Raw genomic sequence first — 18,457 nt, forward strand, 5'->3', positions numbered from 1 at the left:
AATTGGTATTTAATTTTTTCGTCTATTGTCCAATTTTCATCATTCTTTTGTTATCAAGAGGATATGAGGTACATTATCTCCTTTCATTCTTAATTCTCATTATTTTCTCACACATATTTTTGATACTTAATAACTCCTTTTACATGAGAAGGACAATTGAAAAACCAATAAACATGATACTTTTATTATGAATTAAGTTTTAGACTTCTCATTTTAATGTTATACGAAATTGATAAATAAAAAATGAAAAGTTAATAGAAGCTGTATACAAAAAGATATAAAAGTAACTTTATTATTATTATTATTATTATTTTATTTATTTATTTATTTATTTATTACTATTATTATTATTATTATTATTATTTGTGATTCAATTTGTTGAACATTAATTATAATTATCTATTAATGTAAAATAGTTAATTTTTTTAGGAGAAATATAGGGAAGTGATTTTGTTAATGATAAATCGGACATATTGATATAACATTTTATAAAAAATAATAGATAAGATGGATATCATTGGTATCGCAAAGTTTTATTTGTTTATAGAAGATTTACACATGATTAAAAGACTTAAAATATTTCCAGTCGTCTTATTGATTTTTTTTTCTATTTTGTATTTTTTTATCACATGAATCATATTTTTTGAATTAATTTTTTTTCAATTAATTACTCATTTACATAACTAATTAAAGATTGAATTTTTTAATAACTAAAATACACTCAATTTTTATAAAATTATAATTACAATAATTAATTGTAATCAAATTTTTTATCATTAATTATGAAAAATTATATAATATCATTATAATTAGTATTCAAGTCATAATGTCTTATTTATGAATTTTTAATATGTTGTTTAATTTTTTTTTATTCATATCATGTTATTTAACCAAGGGTTAATATTTTATGCATTAATAATATTAAAATAAAATTACTCTGTCATTCCATCGAAATAATAAGTTTTAAAATTTTAAAATAATTACTTAAAAAATTATATTAATAATATTTTATTTGAATATTATAAATTAAATATCATGATAATTTTAATTTAATCTATAATTATCATAAAAGGGTTTCATTAACTTTTTTATTTTTAGTGTCGTGATATATAGAAAATTAGAGGATCGTAACTTCTTTTAATTAAACATCAAATAATTTTAAATTATAGTAATGATATTGTATTATTAAAGTAATTAAACAATGTAATTCTACTTGAAATAAATTTATATCACCCGTTCACTTACATTTGTCTACACACTCACCTTTCACTTAAAGGAAAGCATTATATATAGTATTCTAAAAAATATATACTATACTTTAATCATTAACATCTGATCATGATTTTAATCATTAGTATTTGATCGTGATAAAAATGGATCACAAAAGTTTGATATGTAATTTTCTAGTTTTTTCTTTCATAAAATAAATATAAAATTATGAAAAGAATAAAGAGAGTCAAATTAACACGACCAACAAAATCAATGGCCTATACAAAAAAGTCAAAAAGTGAATGAGATGAGAATAATATTCATGTCATATCTCGCGAGACATTTTTTTTTAATTTATAAATAATTTTAGTAATCATAATATTAAAATAAAGTATTTTTTTACAAAAATAATAAATAATTTTTATAAGAGACTATGAACACACATAAAATAAATATTTTTCTTCTAATATAATCTATTTTATATTTAAGGTTAGAAATTAAACTTCAGATAAATTAATTAAGAAACACCAACAATTGTTAGATTGAATTGTACAACCCATTTTTATAATTGAAACTTGTAATGACATGTACATTATATTATCATAAAAATAAGAAAATTATATTTTGATCATCAATATGATCATAAATCGAGACATAATTTGTTTTTTCCAAAAAATTTGTTATGTATTTTTAAAATAATTTTTAATGTTAATTATAAGATAACTTGGTCTTTTTTTTTAATCTATTGTTCATACTAACTAAAAAAACTCATTTAACACTCCTTTAATTATAATATTGTATAAACTTAATAAGGACAAACTTAAAAATAAATGTTACTATTTTCGTAATAAAATGTGTTTAAAAGAATATTAATGAATAGTGAAAATTTAAAAAGATGATTATGTAAATTTGGAGGACTTATGTTTACATTAAGTTAGCACGAAATTAAGTACAATTTCTTCCACTTAGAGTTATTTAGACAAAGAAAAGATTCCATCCCCATCTAGCCATTTAATATATATTTGTCCTCGGCGAATCAGTTTAGTATTTTAGTAACATTATTAAAAAAATAAATGTGGCAACAAAAACTGATCTATGCTTGTTCTTTTCAAAAGTAAAATAAATAAAAGAGAAAAAAAAAAAGGAAAGTACTTGAAGAAACACATGTTTGTGCGTGCATTTCAAGCAAGAGGGAGTGATAAATTATACAGTAATATGTAAAATAAAAACATAAATTCTGAAATAAATTCTCAATACTGTGATGATTGGATATTGCATTTGCAGAACACGTGGGGTCGTTGACCAACAAGTTGCAATAAGTCCCATGATATACAGTAATCTAGGCCAAAATTATAATTTTGATACTTTAATTTTAAAAAATAAAATGTTTTAGCCTGTTTCATTTATCTTATATTTTAGTTATTATAGTTTAAAATAAATATTTTTAAATTATTAAATTTATCTTTTCTAATCATTTTTAATCACTATAATTTAAGACAATTAATTATTATTATTTTAATCATTATCGATAATTTCTTTTTTGTAATATTGTTTTTTTTTTGTGTTGATATAGTACAAATATTTAATTTTATAAAGGTAAAAAAAATATCTTAACAATAAATATTGTATGTGAAAATAATAAAAAAAACACAAAATATCAAGATATTTACTTTAGACTAGAGATAAAAATGATGTTATTCGATAATGAATAGTAGGATACTCATATTCATCACATCAAATTTATTATTAAAAACAATTTTAAACAATCTCATCTAATTAAGTATTATTATTAATATAATTAATTATTTATTATAAAAGTCAACTATTTATAATAAGTAGTCTATAATTAAATAATAATATAAGTTTATTATATTTTATACTCTGAGTACTTCACCCATTTTCACAATTGTTGCAAAGAAAATTAGCCTTAGTAACCTAATTGTTGTGATCCTTAATCTCTAATGAGTGGAGAAATTAAGTGATTCAATGAGAGAAGGTATAGATGTTGTTGTAGTAAAATAAAAATCAGTGGGCAGTTAGATGGTATTGTGGGGACTGAGATCTGATTCATTGGCTTTTCATTTGCTGTTTGCTCAAATGACTTTTGTTACACTCAAAGCGTCACTGATTTAATTATTGTGATTAGCGTAACCAATATATTAGAATTATTTCCCCTTCTGTTAGGAGTTGAATGCATAAAAGTATTTTATTTTTTGCGTGATTAATGAGTTGCTATGTAAAGGTAACGTGATAAGGTTTGTTGATTTGTTTGTGTGAAAGATAAATGAAGTACTGATAGTTACCAACCCAAAAGCTGCTTTCCCTTTCACAGTCAAGGTAGTAATCACTTTGCGCATAGCTGTCAACCATGTTTCTCCGCCTTCTCTGTCTAACAGTGTGTTTGCATTCGAGTTCTGACATAAATTTTTACGTTTAGTTTAAAGTGAAAAATACTAACTTCTACGTAAAATTCATATTTGACGCGGAGAATGTAGGATTCACATTTTTAAATCTAATCTAAATATGTACTAAATCACTAATTTACTTTCATCTCCTATGATTTTTTTTTAATAATTCTTTTTTGTGATTTCAAGTTTTTAGTTATATCAAATCTACGATTTTAATCTTATGACTAAATATTCATTTATTAATGTTCCGGCCAAATGGTGGACTAGGGTTTTTTCCTAGATCGTGTCTCAAAGCCAGAGCATTTAAAAGTGTAATCTGCTTTCTTAGCCTTAGGGTTTTAGGTTTTATACTTCGTCGTCCATGGGCCTTATGGGCTCCGAGAACATAGGGATTTCCTCAACCGTTCTTGCTACGAGGCCGCGCAATGAGTGAGGATTAGTCAAGTCGGATTTTGACCGACTAGGCTTGTGCCAAGGGTCCAATCGGGTAGGCGCCGAGCAGCCCCCTTATAGGCGAGTGGAGTCGACTCGCGTAGGGATGTCAACTCGGTTGTAGGCCGAGTGGCTTCCAATCAGACAGAGGATCAAGTCGGATTTTTACCTAGATGGTACACTAGTCGGGTTTTTACCTAGATGGTACACTAGTCGGATTTTTACCTAGATGGTACACTAGTCGGGTTTTTACCTAGACGGTACACTAGCCTTCCAGCCCTGAGTCGATAAGGCGAGAGGGCTTGTGGCCTGGTAACTTAGTCGTGTATCGACCGAGTAGAGATCAGTCGAATTTTCACCTAGACGGTACACTAGCCTTCTAGTCCTGAGCCGATAAGGCAAGAGGGCTTGTGGCCTGGTAACTTAGTCGTGTATCGACCGAGTAGAGATCAGTCAAATTTTTACCTAGACGGTACACTAGCCTTCCAGCCCTGAGCCGATAAGGCGAGAGGGCTTGTGGCCTGGTAACTTAGTCGTGTATCGACCGAGTAGAGATCAGTCGGATTTTTACCTAGACGGTACAATTAATTATTAAAATGGTAATATTCACTATAACATAACATTAAACAGAACCATAACGTCAAGCAAGTATTATGATCATTAATATTTAAAAATAGATAAAAAAAAAATAAAAAATTAGTGAAGTTTAATTTAAATATTGATTATCATAAAATCTATTTATCTTTATATCATGGTTAATGTTATAATTTTAATAATTAACAAATAAATATTTAGTAGTAAAGTAAAAATATAAATTTTTACAAATTCAACTATCCTCAAATTTACTTAAACCTTAATTTTTTAGTTAAAAAATTCCAAGTTCCTTAAGAAAAAACCTAATTTGTTAATAAAGTAATCCACATTAAGGTCAAAGACATGAAAATTAATTAATAAAACATTATTAGTGCTATTCTCTAAACCATAACTTTAAAAATATTTCTCAATCTCAATTAATTATATGAGATCATGCAAAGAGAAACCAAGTCAGAATGCGCATTAAGTGATAAAAAATAATAATTAATTAAATAAAAACATTAATCAAATAAAAACATAAGTTTTTTTCATGAAATAGGAAAATTATATCATTCTCAACGATTAATAATTTAAGAGTATTGATACAGTCGTCAAAATTTTGTCCGAAAATTAAAATAATAATACTTTTTAAATAAATATATTATAAAATAATTATTTTATAATAAATTTATTTAAAAATTATTATTATTTTAATTTTTGGATGAAATTTCGGATAAAGAATTCAAAAGTTAAATCATAACTCATAATTTAATCACTTATGACTAAGAATTTTATTCATAAAGTGACAAAATAAAAATTTTAATAAAATATTATTCTTAATCATAAAATATATTTAATAATTATCTAAATTAAATAAATATATTAACATATTTAATAATTATCGATAATTAATGTGGTTATGTCATACATAGTGATAAAAGAGAAATACAACATAATAAAATTTCAAGAGGTTGGTAAAGTGAAGCAAGACAATACATTCGACAAGTCGCATGATTGTATCTTCTTGTGATAAAGTAAACGGAAGTAACTCTAAATATTTTTTTGAGGTCGATAAGTATCACTACAAAAAAAAAATTAGTTTTATTATATGCTAGATTTTTTTCTCCGAGAATATAGTTCGCTTTTATTTTAAATAAATATAACATTTTTCAATGTCTTTTTTTAGCGAGTTGATCTGAAAAATAATTTTAACTATCATTTCACGTAAATTATAAAATGTCAAAATAAAAAATAAAAAAGTTTGTAAAAAGTGGAAACCCCATATCTAATAGAGAAATTGATGACGTTTTTCTTGCATTGTATTTCATAATTTAGAAGCCTATATTACAGGCTAATCAACCTGAAAAGAAAGAGAAGAAAGTACATAGAGAAAACGTGAATTTCAATAAATTTAATCTCTGTTTACAATTATAATAGAAATGCCTAAATTTATAGTACTTTAATTCAAAGTAACTTTCTATATCTCTTAAAAAAAATCCTATAACTAATTAATTAATACAAATTTAATCAATAATTAGTTATGAAAACCTAGAGTTATGGTTGGTTGTTGTCTTTTTATAAAACATTGCAATCTTGACGAAAATATCTTATCAAGATTTCAAAATTTCTTTTCAGTGGCTTTATGTTGTGAACTAATTTTGACAACTTTCCACGTTTATAGCCTTTCTACAACTCCAATTTAGCCTGCAAGATGTTTGATTGGTTTTCTTCGTATTTGACTTTTGTTAATGAAAATAATGATAGGGGAAGCATAAAAATAAAAAATATATTTAATATCTTTATTTTTATTTTTAAAAGTATTATATAATTCTCTTAATTTAAAAATAAAAAACATATTCCATTTTTTATTTATTTCAAAATTGTACTCACACCCTTAGAGACTCTGATCCCTTTGTATTGTCAATTTGTTTGGGTAAAATTATATTTTTGACAATCATTCGAGCCATCGAGGTGTTTATATTTTATTTCAGTATGAGAGTGAAAAAAGGAAAAAATGAAACATGTGAAGATAGGAAGAGAGAAATTAACGAAATAATAAGAATGATAATATATGCTTGTTTGCTTTACAAATTACAACCTTAAAACGAATAAATATTTGGGAATACACATTGAGTACAACCAAGTTGGTTGGCTTTGAACAGTAGTGACCTTTTTATTTTTCATTAAAAAAATGTTGGCCCATAAGATAGGACTGGTAGCCATTGGTTTCTTTTTACTTCGACAAAGTTAATTATGATTTGGAAAGTTGAAAAAGAAAAAGTTAAATGTCTCAAATCGAATAATATTGGAATCATATGATCAAGTTTTTGCTGAAAAAAAAAACTTAAAAAAAGGATAAGGTCATTATTTTAATCCAACATTTTCATTTATCAATGAAGAGTTATAATAATGAAAAATAGTGAATAATTACTCTTTTCAATTTCTATAAAAGGTGATATTGTAACCATAATAATCACCATTTGATGATATTTAAAGTTTGTTTATATAGAATGTATGTGGTCATGAAGATGGAAAGTGTATCATCACATATTTTGGTACTTGTTCCACATTTTTACTTGAAATGAGAATTAAACGTTAGTGAATAAGGGTATACGGAAGAGAATGGATAAATGAAAAAGTGCATAGTAAATGACATGTGGATGGCTCCTCAAGTGTGTCCTTTAATATAGAATAGTAGTTAAGATAGTTACAAAGACAAATTATTTAAATAATATAAATGAAAAATATAGTAATCCCCTTTATTATAGATATAGATTAATAATACTCTAGTAAAATGATTCACATGTAAAAAAATTAAAACTTTGAATGCAAATAGACATTTTAACTTTCAGTTTTTTTTTTTTTTGCCTCTTCACCTTCCATTGCTTAATACCTTTTAATTTTGGGTAACTTTTGATATATCTAAACCATATTCTAGTATATATATATATATATATATATATATATATATATATATATATATATATATATATATATATATATATATATATATATATATATATATATATATATATATGGGAATGCTAATGTACTCCCACCTATTTTTTAGTGGGAGTATGTTAGTAACCTACACCAATTTTTTAGGACAAAAAAATCACTCATTTATTTTGATTTGGTTAATTCGTACAAAAGATATTATAGTAATTTAATTTAATTTTAAATGAAAATAAAAATATTTTTTCTCTCTTATTAATTTTATTCTCCAATTCATTTATTTTTTTTATTAATAAATTTTTATTTTTTCAGAGAGAGAGGAGGGAGACATCATAAGAGATGAAAGAGAAATGAGTTAAAGAAAAAATTTAATAGGAGAGAGATAAATAAGTTAGAGAAAGAATTTAATAAGAAAGAGAAATGAGTTGGAGAAGAAATTTAATAAGAGAGATAAATGATTTAGAGAATGAAATTAATAAGAGAGAAAAAATATTTTGTTTTCATTTAAAATTAAATTAAATTACTATAATATCCTTTGTACGAATTAACCAAATCAAAATAAATGAGTAGTTTTTTTGTCCTAAAAAATTGGTGTAGGTTGCTAACATACTCCTACTAAAAAATAGGTGGGAGTACGTTAACATTCCCCATATATATATATATATTAATGATATTTGTAATGCAGGTGTGTTGCGTTTATTTGAATGTTATTGTGGATAGAATTTTCAAAATGAATGTTCCAAATTTGAATTTTGATAAATTTATTTACTCCACCTATATTGTCTAAGTATTTCCGTGTTAGATATAGTTTTTATGGTTAAAAGAAGAAGAAGGTTGGATAACCTCAATTAAAAGAATTAAAATTTGTCATGATCTTAATAATATATAAAAAAACAGCTTATCATATATAAATTAAAAAAAAATGTTCAAATAAAAGAAACATAATAAACAAGAAAAAAGTACAAAGAAATGAAATTGAAAAAGGTTATATTTCATTTTGGTAACACATTATTTTTATTTCAAATTAAATTTATGAAGTCCTATGCACTCTTATTTTCATCAATTATTGTTTGTTTGATAATGATTAAAAAAATTAACTTCTGTTGTCATGTTATATTAATATTTATATATTTTTTAAATTTAGTTTACATAATATTTTTTCAAAATTAAAATTTGTTTTTGTAAAATAAAGTTATAATCTATACATAATTTATCGTGCATCGCACATGTACACGCACTAGTAATGTTTAAATTTATAAAAGTGAGTTACCATTTTTGATCGAATTGAGAGGGCACTATATAATATTTATAACAAAAGAGTTATATATAAACGTTTTTTTTTCTTAAAAAAATTGCTCCGGCCCATTCCAAAATTATTAATATTTATTTTTTACTTGAAAGTCATTAATATTTTATAAACTTCGTGTTTTACTAACTACTTTTTTCCACGTATACCTCATATATATAATCATTTTGATTTTGACAAACACTTGCAAGTTAATAAAGAAAAAACACATCAATCAACAACAAACTACATTTATATCTTATTTAAGTAAGCGTGTTGTTGATTAAATAATATTTTACATTTATTAATTTTTCCTTAATAAACTTTCACAAATCTTAAACATCAGCTTTAAAATAAATGAAATATATAGATGCAACATGTGTTTATATATTAAGGTGAATCAAGGGTATTTCCAACCCAAAGTCAATGACTAACTCTTAGAAGTTTTTATCTTTTTTCATTTTATTTTAATTTATCAGTTAAAGATGAATTGTATATGAAAATCATTAAATTAAAAATAAATAATAACTCAATAAATTGACAATCTACTTAACAACAAATTGTATTTAAGCTTTCTGTATGTGAAAATTCACCGGATTAATGATAGTCACATTATTTCAAGTGAGATTAATCTCTAATCGAGGGAATTAAAAATCCTTATGATAGAATATTTTTTTAAAAAAGTTCACTCTTAAAATAACTAAATCATAAATTCTGCATATATTGACTATTATTATACACAAAATTCTCACAATCCACCTCATGAAAAAGACACTGGTATAAAAAAAAATTGAACATTAGTGGCACGCAGTGGAAAAAAGGTGACGAATATATTACGTATCGTGACGAATAGGCGTGGTAAGTGACGAGCCATGCATGCGACCAAATTTTATAAGATGTAGAATTTACTTCACGTAGTTTTCAATAGAGATTAAAATCATTTCTTTAACAATCATCGTAAAAGGATAGTTCAATACATGCATAATTTAAAAAGAAGCATGTGCAGATAAAAAACTTGCAAAATAAAGAAAAGTCAGATGGAGTTCACTACCAATTAGATCATTGCATGATTTCACGAAGTTCTATTTGCTCACGATGACGCAGAAAATGCAAAGTGCATGGATAAGGTTCCATAAAAAATGTAAAGCATTTGTTATTATTTTGGTCAATAAATCATTTGTTGTTCAAATACCTCAAACCACATTTTTTTTTCCGTCATGGTTGAAACAAAATACAGAGGCCCAACAAAGCCCATGAGACAGCCATTGGGCCCAAGAGGAGGCCCGTGAAAGTGGAAGATGTGGGACCCAAGAATTTAAAACGTCCGTTTATTGTTTCCCGTGCCGATGCGCGCACTGAACGGAAAGGAGTACCAGAAGTAGCCGTTACTATACACCTCTGCTATCTCCAGAGCATTGAATTTCAAAGAGTTTTTTTCTCTTTCGAAAAGTAAACCTTAAGAGGTTGAAGAATTTTACTTGATTTCGGGACTCCAAACTACGTCGTTCAGCATTTTCACCGGCGAATACACCATTTCCGGCCACCGCGCACTCCTTCTTCGTTTTCAAGTACATCTTCTCTTTCATTTCACAAAGAATCATTTTCTTTTCGAAGAAACGTGTCTGAAAGTGCAAGGTAAAGATCAAGAAAAAGAAGGTTTAGTAAAATACCACATGAAACACATATCAAATCATCTTAGTGAAGTAGTGGAATATTATTTTGTTTTAATCGGAGGTGTTTTGATAACCATTTGCTACGCGATTCAACAATTTTAGAAGCTTTATATCATGCTAGGTTTTAGCTTAGTTTTCCAACGCTCTTTGCAACGTAGCTTATTCAGACATCGGATTTTGAATTTTCACTTCCACGAAGCTTGGATTTCCGTTTTTTCTTCTAATACCGCTATTATGAACCGTTCACAGTGAGCTCCAAAAAATGCAAAAGTTTTCAAAAGAGCACGGCATTGCTATTATTAATATTTATAATTATAATTATGATAATAATTATTATTGTAATGTTATTCATCTGTATTTTGTTTTGAGATGAAGTGTTGTAAATCGCTGTTGCTGATGGATGATTGATCTGCAGAAATTAACGGCGGAACGCAATGACGGAAACACCGGCGTCGGCAACGCCACTGTCTAAGATACAGAGGAATCCGTCAGGTACTCCTGGTGGCACCAAAGTTCGGGAGGAGAAAATCCGAGTCACGGTTCGGATGAGGCCACTCAACAGAAAGGAGCAAGCCATGTACGATCTGATTGCGTGGGAGTGCTTGGATGAGCACACTATTGTGTTCAAGAATCCAAACCAAGAGAGACCTGCAACACCGTACACTTTCGGTATGTTTGAATTTCTTTTCTCAAACTGAAATTTTCGTAAATGCAAATAAATGAATTTAAATTTAGTTTCATTTAAATTCTTTATAAATGGAAACTTACGAAAATAAACTTGGTTGAAGCAAGTGGATCGAAATGATTCCTCTACCGCATTTATTGTTTTAATGTTTGTTGGAGTGTCCTTGTATTTGTTAAGTTTCTGTTTCCTTTTATAAGATAATTTATTTATTTTATTTATTATTTGTTATTTCTGTTATAGATAAAGTTTTTGCACCTGCGTGCTCAACTCAGAAGGTTTACGAGGAAGGGGCTAAAGATGTTTCTTTATCGGCATTGTCTGGAATCAATGGTAACTTATTCTCAGCTAATGCTTATTCTTGGCTAAGGACTGTTTTGAATACGTTCAACGATTTCATTTTTTCTTGCAGCGACAATTTTTGCGTATGGGCAGACAAGCAGTGGTAAGACATTCACGATGAGAGGCGTCACTGAAAGTGCTATTAAGGACATTTACGAGCACATTAAGAATGTAAGTTACTAATTTACTGTTGATATTTGATACCTACCAAACTTTGCTCTGTAGCATTACAAGGTGGATGTAGAGACTAGAGCACATGCCTATTATGCATTCGTAAAAAGAAAGTAGAAAGGCTATACGCGATTTGATCCTATAAGTATTAGTATTTAACTATTTGAATAGTGTTTAACTATTGATTATTTGCAATTATGAACACTTTTTTGGTTTCAATTTCCACAGACACCAGAGAGGGATTTTACTTTGAGAATCTCTGCTTTGGAAATCTATAACGAGACTGTCATAGATCTTTTAAAACGTGAATCTGGTCCTCTTCGGCTCTTGGATGATCCTGAGGTATATAGTTTTCAGATAAAACCTCTACTGAAATTTGTCAACGTATGCTTTTAATGTTTTTTGATTTATATATTTTTAATCTTTGGATACAGAAAGGGACTATTGTGGAAAAACTGACTGAAGAAGTAGCTAAGGATGGTCAACATCTAAGACATTTAATTGGCATATGTGAAGGTAATTAAAAAATCTGGCGTGGTTTGTCTTGCATAGATTTCTCAAGAGCATACAGTATCATCTTGTTGTTCGGCTAATACTTATATGTTTCGCAATTGCTGATGTCCGCTTTGTATAGAAACCAATGTGACTGAGTTGTAGAAATATAGAAGTCGTGGGCATTTTATTTTAAGTACTGATTAGGTTATTTGTATAGTACTATTATTCATGTAAATATTGAATCTGCAGCGCAAAGGCAAGTAGGAGAAACTGCTTTAAATGATAAAAGCTCAAGGTCACATCAAATAATCAGGCTGGTAAGCTGAGCTGATGAAATATAAGTGTTCGTTATCATCTTTAATTTCAGTATTTCAGATTGGTTACTTTCCCATTTCTCTTTAGCTACTTTATGTGGAGATTAGAGATAAGACATCATTCTTACTTCTCCGTAATCCGTATTTATTTTTATACGGGTATTTCAGACTGTAGAGAGCAGCCTTCGCGAAAGTTCAGGTCATGTAAAGTCTTACATAGCCAGTTTGGTATGTTTTATCTACTTAGTTTGACCTGAAAAAGTCTTTATAACAATTAACAAGACAGTCATATTGATGAGTGATTAAAATAACCTCAGAATTTTGTGGATCTCGCTGGAAGTGAACGCATCTCTCAAACAAATACATGTGGAGCAAGAATGAAGGAAGGCAGTCACATCAACCGAAGTTTGTTGACACTTGCATCAGTAATCAGGAAGCTAAGGTCCAGCAACTGTAAATTTTTTAAATATCCAAATGCATGTGGCTATTGTTTCTTATTATTGTTCTTCAATTCTTCAACAAAGAGTCATGCCATGATTATATGTATACATTTTAGCAGCCATGAGGTGTAAAAATTAAAAATATGTTTAGAAAACCCATAATAATTAGATAATTATTTTAAAAAAAGCAAAATCCTCAAAACAGTATTTTGATGCTTATCCAGACGTCATAGTAAAGTTGTCTTGTGACATGAAGGGCACAGGTTCAAATCTTTGAAACAGTCGCTCCACTTACAGGGGGGGGTGGGGTGGGGGGTAAGACTGACTGCCTGCATCTATCCTCTCAAGATCTCAAAACCACCATAGCTATTTCCATGAAAGTTCTATTTGAGTTACATATATTGTGAAAGGGAAAAGTTATTGACGAGTATTAATAAAATTAAGGGACCTAGTTTGTCCCGTAATCGTTTTCTTTTTGATTTATAGAAATTGCTTACTGTGGAAGTTGGTTAATTTGAAATTATAATTGATTATTATGATAAATTAAAGACATATAGTGCTATGTAATTTGGTCAATACACAGGAATCTGATTCGGCTTTGGAGTTTTTTTTTTTTTTTTTTTTTTTGCTTTGCAGTGGTGGAAAACGTGGTCACATACCATATAGAGATTCAAAACTAACACGAATATTGCAGTCTTCAATAGGGGGAAATTCTCGAACAGCAATTATATGCACCATAAGTCCATCCTTAAGTCATGTGGAGCAAACAAGAAATACACTAGCATTTGCAACAAGTGCAAAGGAAGTCATTAATACTGCCCGAGTGAATATGGTATGACTAAAAGTCTGAGTAATATTTTGTTTGATTGGCGAATAGATTAGTATAAGAATCTTTTCTCCTAGAAATTAGTATCTTACAACTTATTGACCAGTGTGATAATTTTGGATACTAGCTTACGACCTATCTCACGAATTAGTATCTTAACATCTAATTGACTAGTAGCAAATGGTATTTGAAATTATTGAAGAAAGTGATGAATTTTCACAAAAAGCACTTTGTCTTTTATTTCCAGTGGCAATTCTAAGGACTTGTTTTTCCTTGTACTCACTTCTAAGTGATATATTTTATTTCAAGACGCCATCTCATTGATAAAAAATTCTTTCATATTTTTCACTGAAAAAGGAAGTATCACATTAAGTAAGCTGGTGATGGTTATATGACAGGTTGTTTCAGACAAGACACTAGTTAGAAAATTGCAAAAGGAAGTTGCCAGGCTTGAAGGGGAGTTACGAGGCCCCGACCTTTCGTCACGTTCATCTCTAAGGACATTGCTAGCTGAAAAGGAGTTGAAAATTCAGCAGGTACAAAGTTCTTGGTCTTGATTTCTTCCATGTAAAAATATTGACATGCAGAGTTAAAATTTTTGAACTAACCTCTACTAGTCCTCTAGAGAGATATTACAATGAAACTCTTTGGAGTTCTTACAGAAGCTATTGCCTCAAGATGTAGTCAATGATTTCTATTTCTATATGGTCAATGCATTTGACTTTCTTGTGAGAACTGGCGCTTCACGTTGGCTGCTGCTTTTCTTGTGAGAAGACAAGCATGAATTGTGAAAGGCGAATTTATTATTTACAGATAACTGTCTTTTCTTGAGTTTATTTGTAAAAGAGAAACTCTTTTGGATGAATAGAATTTGATAAACATAAACTTACAGATGGAAAAGGATATAGAAGACCTAAGGCGACAGAGAGACCTTGCACAGTCTCAACTTGATCTTGAAAGAAGAGCGAATAAAGTTCAAAAGGTATTTGGAGTGGTCATATCATTAGCGTAACCCTAAATTATTCTTCTGATTCAAATTATATAATTATTATAGGGATCAAGCGATTGTGGACCCTCTAGTCAAGTTGTCAGATGTCTTTCTTTTCATGAAGAGAATGAATCAGTTAATGGTAAACGTACTCCGAAGAGAAGAGAGGCAGTAGGCAGGCAGGCAATGCTGAAGAATTTATTGGCTTCTCCTGATCCATCCATACTAGTCGGTGAAATTCGCAAGCTTGAGAATCGGCAGCTGCAACTTTGTGAGGATGCAAATCGAGCACTTGAAGTTCTGCACAAGGATTTTGCAACTCACAAACTTGGGAATCATGAAACTGCTGAAACTATGGCGAAAGTACTGTCTGAAATAAAAGACTTGGTAGCTGTCAGCTCTACTCCAGAAGAAATTGTGACTGCAGATAAGGCAGACCTAATGGAAAAGATCTCTCAGTTGAAAAATCAAGGGATTACCATTGCATCTTTAGAAAGGAAGCTGGAGAATGTTCAAAAATCTATAGACAAACTTGTCTCTGCTTTTAGTGCCGAGGAGACTCCAGATAACAAGAACCCGCTGAGAAGGAGGAAAATTCTTCCTTTCACCTTAAGCAACAGTCCCAACATGCAACATATAATACGCGCTCCTTGCTCACCTCTCTCCTCTTCGCGTAAACCAATGGATCATGAAATTGAGAACAGGGAACCGGAAAACAACATTGGCGTCCCTGGCAGTGATACTTTTGCTAAGTTACATAAAGATACTCCGCGAAAGGCTGATCAAAGTAGTGATTCTATTTTATCGAGAGAAGGAAGCCCCGCTACAAGGCAATCCAAATCAGTGAATGTTAAGAAGATTCAAAAAATGTTCAAGAATGCTGCGGAGGAAAACATTCGGAGCTTTAGAGTTTATGTTACCGAGTTAAAAGAGCTAGTGGCAAAACTGCATTACCAGAAGCAGCTTCTGGTTTGTCAGGTAACAACATTCCTTGATTTACAATAGTGCTGCATTGCTCATTTTGTTGTGCTAAAACTTTTTCTTGCATTAAACCATGCTGGCTATTCTTTCAGGTTTAATCTATTGCAGATATTAGATAATGGTTGTGTATGAGTTTATTAGCAATCCATTAATCTTATTTAGTATATAATATGCTAATACTTTTTAATCCCTGCATGGGTTTAGGTTTTGGAGCTTGAAGCAAACAAATCGTTGAATGAAGAGAAGGATACACCTGATCGGTCTCCATTACCATGGCACATACAATTTGAACAGCAGAGAAAGCAAATCATCATGTTATGGCACTTATGCCACATTTCTATTGTGCACCGGACACAGTTTTATCTTTTGTTAGGGGGAGATCCTTCTGATCAGATATATATGGAAGTTGAACTACGAAGATTGACTTGGTTGGAACAGCACTTGGCAGAGCTCGGTAATGCTAGTCCTGCACTTTTAGGCGACGAGCCTGCAGGCTCTGTTTCATCAAGGTATGCAAGTGTCCTTAATAATTCCTCAAATGAAAAAGGTTTATGATGTCTTTTATTTGTATTGTGAACACAGAATAGTATTAATCTCATGCTAGTGATTGATCATCAAATGCAGCATTAGAGCTCTGAAGCAAGAAAGGGAATATCTAGCTAAGAAGGTGAGCATTAAACTTACAGCAGAGGAGAGGGAACTACTTTATGCAAAATGGGAAGTTCCTCCGGTTGGAAAACAAAGGAGGCTGCAACTTGTGAATAAATTGTGGACTGACCCTTATAACTTGCAACATGTGCAAGAAAGCGCTGAAATTGTAGCAAAGCTCATTGATTTCAGTGTATCCGATGAAAACAGCAAGGACATGTTTGAATTAAACTTTGCAAGCCCTTATAATAAGAAAACATGGGCGGGCTGGAACTTTATATCGAATCTTCTAAATTTGTAAACACAAATAGTTGTAGTGTTGAGAGAACTATCAAATATATATATTTCGATTATTGGTATACAAGTGGCATGCTTGCGAAGAATGAAAGACAGGAAGTTATTCAAGTTTTCTATCAACTAATGGTAGGCGTTTTTTTTTTAAGATAATAATTTGGTTTACTTTCAGTAACCATTGTAACTCAAAATTGAAGAATTGCAAGGACTCGAACATGTTTTTTTTTGCAAATGCTTAGGACATCAAATTCAATTTTTAAATTAACAAACAATGCATGGTGTATTTCAACTTCAATAATTATTTAATGTTATAAATTCCGATAATATTTTATAATTTTTAATTTCAAAAGTAGAAGTTTAAAAAAACAATATTTTATTCTCTTTAATTAATAAATTTCAAACTATTCTTAAAAACAGTTCAAACTTAAAATAAAGAAAACATTTATTTTAACAGTTTTTCCTTTATTTCCTAACCACCGTTATAAAAGTAAATACAGTCTTTATAAAATTAAAGCATTTGATAGACAATTTTAACTCATAACTCATCAAATATTTTATTTATAAAATTGTTTTATTTAAGTTTTTTTTTAGAGTTGTTAATTTTAAAAAGCAACATAAGTAGGGGTGGGTAGATGGGCTCGGGTCCATGAACCGCTCAGTAAGTCCGCGAATTTTGCGGATAACGGATCCAATTTTTTTAAAATCTGTAGGTTGATGATATATACACATCCATTTTCTTATAAGTACACCTCCTTTTCAAAAAAAATAATTAAAATTTTAAAATATTCTTAATTTTTTGCTTTTTTTTTTTTAATTTTACATTTACAACATTTAATTTAGTAATTTTTTTTACAGATCTTTCTTTTTTCTTCTTTTTTTCTTTTTTCAATTTTTACATGCACCCCGTTATCTTTCCTTCACTCCACCTATTTTGATAGCATTTAAAAATTGAAAGAGAAAAAAAAAGAAAAAAGTAGAAAATTGAAAGTTAAAGGTATAAAATTAAAAAATATATATATAAATAATATTTTATAATTTTTTTAAAAAAATAAAGAAGGTGTACTTATAAAAAAACAGGAGGTGTATATATTATGAGCCTTCCGAAAAGAACTTTTCGTCAAAATAATTACGGAAAGTACTTTCCAGAATACTAAAATTACTATTCTGAAAATAACTTTCCGTCAAAATAATTATGGAAAATACTTTCTGTAACACTAGAATTACTATTGCGAAAAATTATTTCCGGAATATTAACCGTGTGTGTATTTGTTACCATAATTCCGGAAAGAACTTTCCGCAATAGTAATTTTAGTGTTACGGAAAGTACTTTCCAGAATTATTCCGACGGAAAGTTATTTCCGGAATAGTAATTTTAGTATTCTGGAAAGAACTTTCCATAATTATGTACAAATACATCTCCGAAAAAAAATTTCAGGATAATTTTTTTTTATTTCAAATAATATTAAGGATAATTTAAGAATTTAATATTTTTTTTAAAAGGGGGTGTATGTATAAAAAAATGGAGGTGTATATATCATCAGCCAAATCTGTATGATTATGTTTAATTTTTGAGTCCGGTCCATGAAGTCTGCGGATTTGGCAAATTTAATCTGCGGGCTCGCGAGCTAGTCCACTCGCGAGCTAGTCCACGGACTTCACTAATTAATATTTTTAAATATCAAGACTTTAATATTAAGTTGTGTATTTAATCTTTTTAATTATTATGACATTAAAACTATAT

The 18,457-nt window shown here is 29.0% G+C and overlaps 1 protein-coding gene across 2 annotated transcripts; it reads left to right on the plus strand.

Moving 5' to 3' along the window:
• Nucleotides 1-10,205: 10,205 nt before the first annotated feature.
• On the plus strand, nucleotides 10,206-16,786 carry TES (ATP binding microtubule motor family protein). 2 transcript variants are annotated; one of them, XM_020370015.3, is made up of 15 exons: nucleotides 10,206-10,497; nucleotides 10,951-11,204; nucleotides 11,461-11,550; nucleotides 11,630-11,730; nucleotides 11,959-12,072; nucleotides 12,165-12,246; nucleotides 12,475-12,542; nucleotides 12,708-12,767; nucleotides 12,857-12,981; nucleotides 13,616-13,811; nucleotides 14,204-14,341; nucleotides 14,698-14,787; nucleotides 14,860-15,771; nucleotides 15,979-16,283; nucleotides 16,399-16,786. In XM_020370015.3, the coding sequence occupies exons 2-15, from the start codon at nucleotides 10,970-10,972 to the stop codon at nucleotides 16,721-16,723; spliced, it is 2,841 nt and encodes a 946-aa protein (XP_020225604.1). In that variant the 5' UTR covers nucleotides 10,206-10,497; nucleotides 10,951-10,969; the 3' UTR covers nucleotides 16,724-16,786. The 2 variants fall into 2 exon arrangements, with proteins under 2 accessions (XP_020225604.1, XP_020225605.1); XM_020370016.3 differs by having other exon boundaries at nucleotides 10,206-10,430.
• The last annotated feature ends 1,671 nt before the right edge of the window (nucleotides 16,787-18,457 follow it).

This window comes from Cajanus cajan, chromosome 5, assembly GCF_000230855.2.
Source record: "Cajanus cajan strain Asha chromosome 5, NIPB_CcT2T_4, whole genome shotgun sequence".
In the NCBI taxonomy this organism is placed as follows: Eukaryota; Viridiplantae; Streptophyta; class Magnoliopsida; order Fabales; family Fabaceae; genus Cajanus; species Cajanus cajan.